Genomic DNA, 9,501 nt, shown 5'->3' with positions numbered 1-9,501 from the left:
CAACATTGTTTTTTCTATCATAGAAACCAAAGATAAAAGATTCTTTATTAAAAGCAAATGGAATTAATAACACATCTAGCAATGATTCAAAATCTGTTAAAAACACTTGTACTTCTTTACATTCCCATAATGCATGAACTATAGTTTCTGTGTCAGTTTTACAATGAAAACAATATGGACTATTAACAAGACCTATTTTATAAAGATATGAATTAGTAGTTAAAATCTGTTGATTGATTCTAAATTGAAGCCACTGTAGTTTTGTGTTTTTACTAATTTTGAAGGGAATGGTATAGATTTTCTTCCATATCTCTGTGTTAAATTCAAATATTTCCTCCCACTTCTTTCTACCGGTAGATATTGTATTATTTTGGCATAGAACATGGTAAAAGTCTTTAGTTCCTTTTTTTGTGCAATCTTATTGTTTTCTGTTTAAGTCAATCATATACATGTTTTGATTACTTATTAATAATCTTTTGTCTCTACAAATAAAACTGAAATATCACGATTAGTTGTAAGGTGACGCAAGTTCAAGTTCAAGTTAGATAAGTTACAAGTACGGGTGCATTATTACGGGCTAAGATCACATTTAAGTGTAATCCGTTTTAAAGTTTGTAACGGCTAAATTTATTATCGATGCTTCCTGTAAAATTAAATTACACTTGAAGTGTGTTTTTTTTATCGTAATCAAGCACATATGTGACAGTACTAAACTGTTGCGTGTCTCAACACAGCCGGGCTACAACTGACCCGGGTATCAGTGGTTGGCCTGATAACAGTCTGTGTTATCATTGAGTTATCGGTGGGTAGGCGAGTACCCCCAGTCAGACACTAACACAGACGGTGGCGGGTATACTCAGGGCTACACGTGGTAAGTACAATTATAAGTATTTATACATGTTATAGNGGGGGGGGTCATTAGTTCATAGTTGTGTAAGAGTTGTAATATATTATAACAAAGAGCTACGTAGTACATGTACAATGTTACGTCCTTTCACTCCTTTAGAGGATCATCATACATATATCTGTCCCTCAAAACTCTACTGTTTCTTAAGCGGCGAGATACAAGGGACAACGTTTCAAAAATTCATTCAATAAGCTAAATTAGTTTTATGGAACAATGGTTTTAAAAAAATCCATTTGTGTCGAACTGCCAGTTTATCTTACCGTGCACTGTTAGCCATCTCGAGCTCGCAACGCAGAACTCATTGGTCAAGTTGTGGGAACTTCCTTGTTTTATACCTGTAAGTTTATTGACGTCTTAATCAAGAAAAGGCGTATAAGATGCAGTGTAAATTATTCATTCCTTTCGGCGACTATGACGTTTTTACCATTACAACCCTTCTACCTCTTTTTTCTCGGCGAGAAATACTAGGCCGAAGTGGCGGACTGCAGACTGACGAATTACGAACTTACAGGTTCCTCCGACAGTACCAATGCCAGGCTAATGATACTTAATACTATTAGCACTCATACTTCCTACGTTATCTCTGTCTCCACTCGCGCAAGTACATGTGTCTCAAATCTTCTACATTGAAATAACCTATTCAATTTAACCTCGCTTTCTAAAATTCCTTTTTCTCGGCTAACAATTAAGCTGGGTGATGCTGTAAATATTTATCACACTTAAATGATCGTACCTGCATCAGTTCCGCGCTATAACAAGGAGACAAACGCGAACATATCACAGCCTCCCAAAACACACACGCATACACTACACGCATGTATCTTGCACACATGGGAGGCCGTCCTTAAATGACCATAGCTGTTGATAGGACGTTAAACAATAATAAACCAAACCAAAACAAATTAATATAAAAAGACACGTGAAACCATTGTTATTGGATTTGACATTAAATTTCATTTATTAAAATCAAATCATATGAAATATAGCAATATGGGGATCAAAGTCTAAAATTCGGTCTCTACTTTCCTGCCTCGAAAGGAAATACAATGTATTAGGTACAAGTGCCGTAACGGTCAAGAAGACCGTTGTGGTCGTAACCATTTTTACTCTGCATCTCATTCGTCTTTTCTGTATTAGTGTGCTGTAGATAAACCTGCGGGTATTAATACAGACGTTCCCAAATTTCGAAGCGGCATGTTTTCGTTCCGACATGCAAAACAGGAAGTTCTCATAACACGACTTCTTACAACACAGCGCGTGCTGCGTCACAAGGTTAAATAGCAAGATGTCATTACATGTATACCAAACAGACGTAATCAAAATACTGTCGTAGTCTGTTATGTGGGTGTTGTTTTCGAGAAATCGACATTACCGTCACCATTTCCTGTCAAATAATGTTTATTCTACAGACTGTAGTGTAGCGGCTAAGAAACGCCAACATAGAAAAACAACATAGTGATAATGTCAGACATCCTGACAGACTCGATACAAAAACATCTAAGCAGGAACCGAGGAGAATTGAAATAAAATCAAAGACTGTTTGTGGAATTGAGGTTGTTTAATAAATCCATACAGTTGCATCAACAAATAGAATTTAAGATAAATAGTGAGTAAGTCTGGTTTCATTATGATAACATAATTCATAAAAAAATATCAAAGTAATCCTATCACAGAATTTGAAACAACCACCCATAAAGTACTTCCTCACTTCACAATACGTACAACAACACCATTCAGGTTCCGAGGAGGATCAGGCCTGCGACTAGCGGGCCAGCAAGTATATGGGAATTTGTTACAGCTATATTTGAACCTAAGCTAAGGTATTTAGAGTAATTACACGTTTAAGATCAATTGTCGGTAGAAATGCCACTCCCAATGATGATAATGACCATCACTGGGGGTGGCATTTTTAACGAAAATTGATCTAAACCCCTAAAACGTGTAAAATAACTCTAAATACCAAGTCCCTGCAGGTAGGGCGTAAGAATTGTACCTGCTGCCCCCATTGCATGATCGTAAGAGGCGACTAAAATTGTCATCTTATGTTTTTCTCTTCGTTCTTAACAACTTTCTTCTTCCTAATGTCTCCCTTGACTGTCAATGCCTCACTTTTGACCTTTAGCTGAGCGTTCGCCCCTGTGAGAAAGGCTTTGGTTTCTGTCCCCTGGCCGAGACATACCAGCCGAGTCTGTAAATATGGTAGTTTCTACTCCTGCTTAACGTTCAGCAATTTAGGAGTGGGACGACTGGTTCGCCCGTTGTCAGTGTAATATGACCGGGTAGGGTGTACTGCTGTGACTTCGGCAGTATGTTTCAGTGAAGTAAAACTATAAAGTCGGCATCAGTTCCGCGCTATAACAAGGAGACAAACACGAACAAATCGCAGCCTCACAAAACACACACGCATGCATCTTGCACAAAGGGGAGGCCGTCCTTAAATGACCATAGCTGTTGATAGGACATTAAGCAATACTTAACCAAATCCAATCAAACCATTACCGTAGGTCCAAATATACATGTAGCTGTAACACATTCTCAGAACCCTGTGCGTAGATCCGCCTGCAGAATCGGGGTTTTGTGTCCGTTTGCCTAAAACCAAAATTGATCTGCAGCCCCAGTCTCAATACTAGATATCTTTATAAAAACAATTATCTATCTACGCCTTCATATTACCCTAGCTGCCGCAATGATGTCACATCCTGAAATTAACAAGATCTTAAATAGCTTTAAGGGGAATTAATGGGCCGCACTACATCCATCCCAAAACTTAATTGTAATTGTGCTGCGAGTGTGTGTAATGTTTTGTAATGTTATTTTGTATTTTGCACTGTAAATATTACACTTTTGTGATTTGTACCTGATGAGTCGAAAGACTCAAAGTAATAAAGAACATGAACATTGTTGTTAAAGAAGACGGTGAAAAGGGGACAAGAGAAAGGAAGGTAACGAAGAGATCGGACGAGAAGGAAGATGGTACGGTTTAGTATACTTGTTTGTTCCCTCCTCGTGGTGGGCGTGACCTACAGAGTCCACGTGGTAATGAACAGACCAATCCCAATCGACATCAAGGATCAGACCAAAGTCAGGATTCTCGACGAAATCGGACGTATATCAAATCATATGGTATGTTTATGAAACATAATAAAACGGGGAACAAAAAATAGGCATACGTTAATTCATATCTTTATTCCTCCAACTTTGAAGAGTTACAAATGGCATATATATGGGTTACAAAGATAGATACACAAAGAACATAATAAGGTAAAATGAAAAAGAAAAAACCTTGAATCAAACAAAAAAAGTTACATGATAACACAATATATGAGGTACACAACGATAAATAAAGACATCACAGGTCTATATCAAAAAGCATGGGAACATGTATGTAAAGACAGGACTGTCAAATTGCCAGGATGAACCAGATATAATAAGAATGCATATGGTATACATGTCTGGCAGACTATCTTCACCTGGAGTAGCCATATTTGTCATGCAAGTACATCTTGGCATGGCAGAATGTTGTCACTATATTTTGACCTTTGACCTCAGCCTTTGGGAAAAAAAATCCACATCATATCTTCTTGACTATTTCACTTGAAGTAATTATATTTGGTATGGAAGTATGTCTTGGCTGGTGGAGTGCAGAATACAAGAATTGCATGTATATCGTTGTGAAATATATCCTATTATATTTACATTTGCATGGCATTGTCACTATATAGCCACTTTGAAAGCTGTGTCGTTGATGGGACTTTAATTATCATGCAGCACGAGACACAATTCCTAGCGTATTAATACGACACTGACCGGAACTACAATATCCAATGTACAATATACAAAACTCACATCGGTTGAAATCACCAATGCCGACAATGAAAACAATTTAACACTCATGCAATTTATCAGAAATATCGTCTGTTACACTGCACTGATCAACAGGGGTTCGTTACAAATGTCTGAAATACACATATTCTATAGACCTACTGACACATATGTTACAGACCTACTGATATGAGTCACAGCACACATAAGCATTTCAGACATTTGTAACGAACCCCTGTGCTCCGTCGCAAGATCACTCACTTCAAACGCTATCAGTTTCACGCGTCTCGCAGCCACGGTTTCCCCATTTTCTGACAACATGTCAAATAACGATGCTGTTATAGAATCTACCGACTGTAGTCAGATTCCCATATAATCAACAAATGAATTCACGTCTGAATTCTCCACAAATTCATACTTTTCTCTTTGCTCAATTAACTTCCAAAAATAACTCTCTCGTGGAGGACAGTGTTCACTGTATTTATCCATTTGCGAAATTTGTAACGGGGAAAAATCGAAACAATTTCAAATCTAACTTTCAGCTCAGAGTTCTATTGATAAACTTAACTCACCCTATATACATATCATACGAAATTGTATTGATACTGATCTGTGGAATAAAATTGAAGTGTTTGTTAAAATTTCAAAGTACTACTTTGGTTGCCCACGGAATTAGATTAGATTGCTATCTAAGTCCGTGATTCGACAATCAGCACGCGACAACACGCTGTTTGAACTATTGAACGAATTTGTGTGGACTGTCGATAAGGCGGGAATTTTAAATTTCAAATATAAATTGTAAGTTAAAAAAGAACATAAGAGGCAGAGAAAACGTAAACTTAAGTAGGCGCACAGCTCGGTAAAACATATTACCGGTGAGGGACTATGGATTTCCTTGCAATACTTTGTCTTTTTGAACATGGGCTGATAACATATGATACATATAATGTTTGATACTATTTTATAAGACAGGTACATGCTCAATGTTAACGATTATTTAGCCAATCTTGTAGTAAAGCATGTACATTGTATCTATATCATTTTTGAGTTTAAGATTATTTTAAATACAATTTATTGTGATGAACTAGATCGAGTACTACCTTCTGTTGAGAATGAACACAATTTAACCACAATTTTGAAACGAAGAGAGTCTGATTTAAACTTGAGAATACAAACGGAATGCTACATGTATTTAACTTTCCAATCGGTGTTTGTTGGCAATGGAAACTGTATCTGGACTATCAAGTCTGGCTTTGTTTTCGTGTAAATTTTAATCGGAAATCGTTTGAAAGCAACTCTCACATTTTCATATAAGTGATTTATTTGTTTTCTTATTTTCTTTTCAGCTGGAAATTTTTCTCTACTTTGGCATTCCAATTGGAGCTCCGGTTAAGTTTTTAGTCGATTCCGTATTTTGTTGCTTGGTGGGCAGTGTGACGTCACACAACGATGGTGTAAAGGTAGGCCTTACACAATCTCCCTCAACTAAAACACTTAATCAGTGCCGTTATCATTCCAATAGAGGTTGTAAGTGTTGAGTCAAGGACAAAAATATAGACATATTTTAATCATATTTTTATCTTATTCTTATTCTCCAAAATGTGTCTAGGCACACTGTGACGTAGCAGTTTTCCACAAAACATCTGCTCAAATAAGAACCCACACCTCTTCTGATCAAATGACGCTACATGTTAAATTCAAACATCTCCTTTAGAAGGATAATTCATCTGTCGTAGTTTTGGAGTCGACACAAACAAACACGCACACAATATATCCGTCATGACTCTCGCCATTGAACATACAGTGTCATTGTATTTTTTATAAATCAGTGAGCTGTTTCTAAATGTTCATGGAATTTTAGGTTCCCATAAAGATTTTGCAAAGTTTAAAATCGATTTATAATCTTTTTTTTTAGATATTTGACAAGACAATAAACGATATACCCGTGCGCGTGTTTAAGCCCGAGGGTCGAGCCCTCAGGGGTACCTACCCTACCTTGATGTACATACACGGAGGGGGCTGGACATGGCTCTCTGTCAGTAAGTACGAGTAAAACATAAGTCATTTAAGACTCTTTGTTCATGATATAGTGAAAGTCTGATATTTCAAGAAAGATACAATTTATAAAGACCCATCATTTTACGTCTGCATTTTAGGCTCTTTGCACAGACGTCATGTGCACATCAAGCGATATATATATAATTATTTGTATGCATATTGAGATAAATGTCTTGTTACTTAATGTATAATGCTGATTTGTATTCCGTTTTTTATCTGCATGCATATATACAACTGTCACTTCAAGAAAACTATTATTCATCATGTGTCTTATAGCGACTTAGAGAAATTTTGCAAATTATACATGGCGCTATATAAATGCTGGATATTATTATTATTATTACTATTTTAATCTCTGACGACGGACTTAGATCTAATTCCGTGCTCTGAGGGAAGATTTTTAACGCTACAAATTAACACATATTGATGTACCAGTTCTATGAGAGTTACTTCCCTTTATCAATACTATGCCTGAACTAACACCTATTATGGAAATTGTAGATCAGTGTTTGTATTCATTACTGTGCAAGAGATTATATTTCAATGAAAATATTGTTTACAAAATATGTATTTATACATTACACATTAAGACGTTTTTGATTGTGTTGATTATGGGAAGAAGCACAAATATCAGTACTGTATATCTAGTAAATACATGTAGATTATGTAGTTATTACTTTATAATGTCGCTAACGTTTCAGACAGCTATACTGCGTTCCTCATCCAACTAGCTAACAAGACGGGAGTACTTATCATCGCACCAGAGTAAGTAAAAATCAGTTTATTCTCGGTGACACACACACACACACACACACACACACACACACACACACGCTCCCCACAACCCCACAAAACAAACTACGTTTTCATATTATCAGGATACTTTCCACTAAAAAGTTTCTATCATCAAAACATTTCGAGATCTATTTTTGTTTTCGTCAGTTACCTATCGTATCATTTTGTCACGCGGTTGGTGGTACATATGGTTCTATAGGTACTAAATTCACTTTTTTTGTTTTACACGGGTAATATTTGGTAATGACGTCACGTCAAGATACATGTATAATTACACCTGTACAATATTACGCCTATGTTGCTTCACTCATCCTCAGTTGACTCCTGGTGAAACAATCATATGACATAAATGTGTTGCGACGAAGTAAGACTCAAAATAAATAAATAATGAAATCATTTAATTCTATTATCTAGCGTGTGGTTTCGCTTCAGATACAGGAAGGCACCCAGGCACCATTTTCCGGCTCCCTACAAAGACTGTGAAAATGTCATGTACCATATCCTCCTTGGTAAAAGTGGTCTTCCGGTTGACCACCATCACGTGATGGTTGGAGGTGATGGTTCTGGTGGGAACTTGGCTGCCGCGGTTGCGCAGAAGTTCAGAAAGAAAATCTTCATGCAAGTTCTGATTAACCCAGCACTACAACTACTGGATCTTCGTACTCCGTCCTACAGAGAAAACTGTGACGTCATCAACGGCATGACGTCCCCGAAACGACAGATCCAACATTGGTTGCTTTATACAAGAATCTCGGCAACTTACACATCAAATCTAATAAAAAATTCACACGTATCACCGGAAGTGCGTCACTCCAAATTATCAAACTATGTTAATAGTATGTCATACCTGCCGCCTTCGTTAAACATTACAAATAAAAAAACGTCAAAAAAGCACGTTTATGACTTTGATTCAATCGAAATTTTAAAGGTAATTCTGACGAACACTACATTATCACCTATGCTTCAGACACATTTAAATGGCATTGCTAACGCCTACGTCATAGCCTCTCAATATGACGTGTTACGTGACGAAGGAATCATGTATGCTGCACGTCTCTCCGAGTCAGATATAAAAGTGAAACTTAAATATTACCCATCAACCTTTCACGGTTTCTTGTTATTCTCAACTGAAGGGCCTTTCCAACTGGAAGATGGAGTTCGGGGGCTTCAGGAACTATCTGACTTTATAAGGTTCCAACTTCGAGGATACACGTCATAACAATACAGTATTATAAACTAATGTAATGCTTCACCAGGGTACTCTTGTATTGCTCGAGGCCATACCTGAACTGTTGATACATATTGCCAGTGACATGTCAACCACATGGCTCATATAATATTTTCCTCTTTCGTCACGCAGTCGCCCTGATGTTCATTGATATTGTGTTAATATAAAAATTAACGTACTTGTAACGAACTAGCTTTGACATGCTATGTGCCATAATTTCCTAAAACAACCACAAACACTAAATAAAACCATAGCATGTCATATGCTGTAAATTAGCAATTGAAATAGATACCAGTTTTGTTTGTGCTGTTGTCCTGGCTGTTTTACGACTTCCCATAAGTATCAACTGTTTACGTGAAAAACGCTGTTCTATTTACTGAGTTGCTCCAATATTAAACAGATGAAACCCCTCTTATTTTTGTTATTGTGATTGGATTGATATATAAAATGAATTTCAGATGAAAGTATCGGGAATGGGATTTATTGTTCAATATATATGAGGTCATAACAACATTGTGTGTCTGGACATATCCCATTAATGGCGTCAACGATTCAAAGGAAATGTCAATATGTCAAGAACCTGTAGTAATCATCTCACCATTAATACGTTATCGTTTTTAAAACACGAAGGTTTCATTCTAGAAAAATAGTTTTACATCATACAATTTGTATTGAAGGATTAACGTGTAAA

The 9,501-nt window shown here is 36.7% G+C and overlaps 1 protein-coding gene across 3 annotated transcripts; it reads left to right on the top strand.

Moving 5' to 3' along the window:
* The first annotated feature begins 799 nt into the window (after window positions 1–799).
* On the top strand, window positions 800–9,220 carry LOC110459871 (carboxylesterase NlhH-like). Of its 3 annotated transcripts, none has more exons than XM_021512336.1 (6): window positions 800–871; window positions 3,818–4,030; window positions 6,076–6,189; window positions 6,645–6,768; window positions 7,489–7,552; window positions 8,015–9,220. In XM_021512336.1, the coding sequence occupies exons 2-6, from the start codon at window positions 3,878–3,880 to the stop codon at window positions 8,799–8,801; spliced, it is 1,242 nt and encodes a 413-aa protein (XP_021368011.1). In that variant the 5' UTR covers window positions 800–871; window positions 3,818–3,877; the 3' UTR covers window positions 8,802–9,220. The 3 variants fall into 3 exon arrangements, with proteins under 3 accessions (XP_021368011.1, XP_021368012.1, XP_021368013.1); XM_021512337.1 differs by having other exon boundaries at window positions 3,796–4,030; XM_021512338.1 differs by having other exon boundaries at window positions 812–871; window positions 3,821–4,030.
* Window positions 9,221–9,501: the final 281 nt, after the last annotated feature.

The sequence above is a fragment of the Mizuhopecten yessoensis genome, unplaced genomic scaffold (assembly GCF_002113885.1).
Source record: "Mizuhopecten yessoensis strain PY_sf001 unplaced genomic scaffold, ASM211388v2 scaffold10247, whole genome shotgun sequence".
Classification (NCBI taxonomy): Eukaryota; Metazoa; Mollusca; class Bivalvia; order Pectinida; family Pectinidae; genus Mizuhopecten; species Mizuhopecten yessoensis.
This window is presented reverse-complemented; position numbering and strand designations above follow the sequence as displayed.

What these genes read in the sequence shown, in the direction of transcription:
- LOC110459871 (XM_021512336.1), top strand. Translation starts at nt 3,878, where the DNA reads ATGGTACGGTTTAGTATACTTGTTTGTTCCCTCCTCGTGGTGGGCGTG. An exon ending in GACGTATATCAAATCATATG is followed by an intron (nt 4,031 to 6,075) that starts GTATGTTTATGA and finishes TTTTCTTTTCAG; the next exon opens with CTGGAAATTTTTCTCTACTT. An exon ending in GTACTTATCATCGCACCAGA is followed by an intron (nt 7,553 to 8,014) that starts GTAAGTAAAAAT and finishes GTTTCGCTTCAG; the next exon opens with ATACAGGAAGGCACCCAGGC.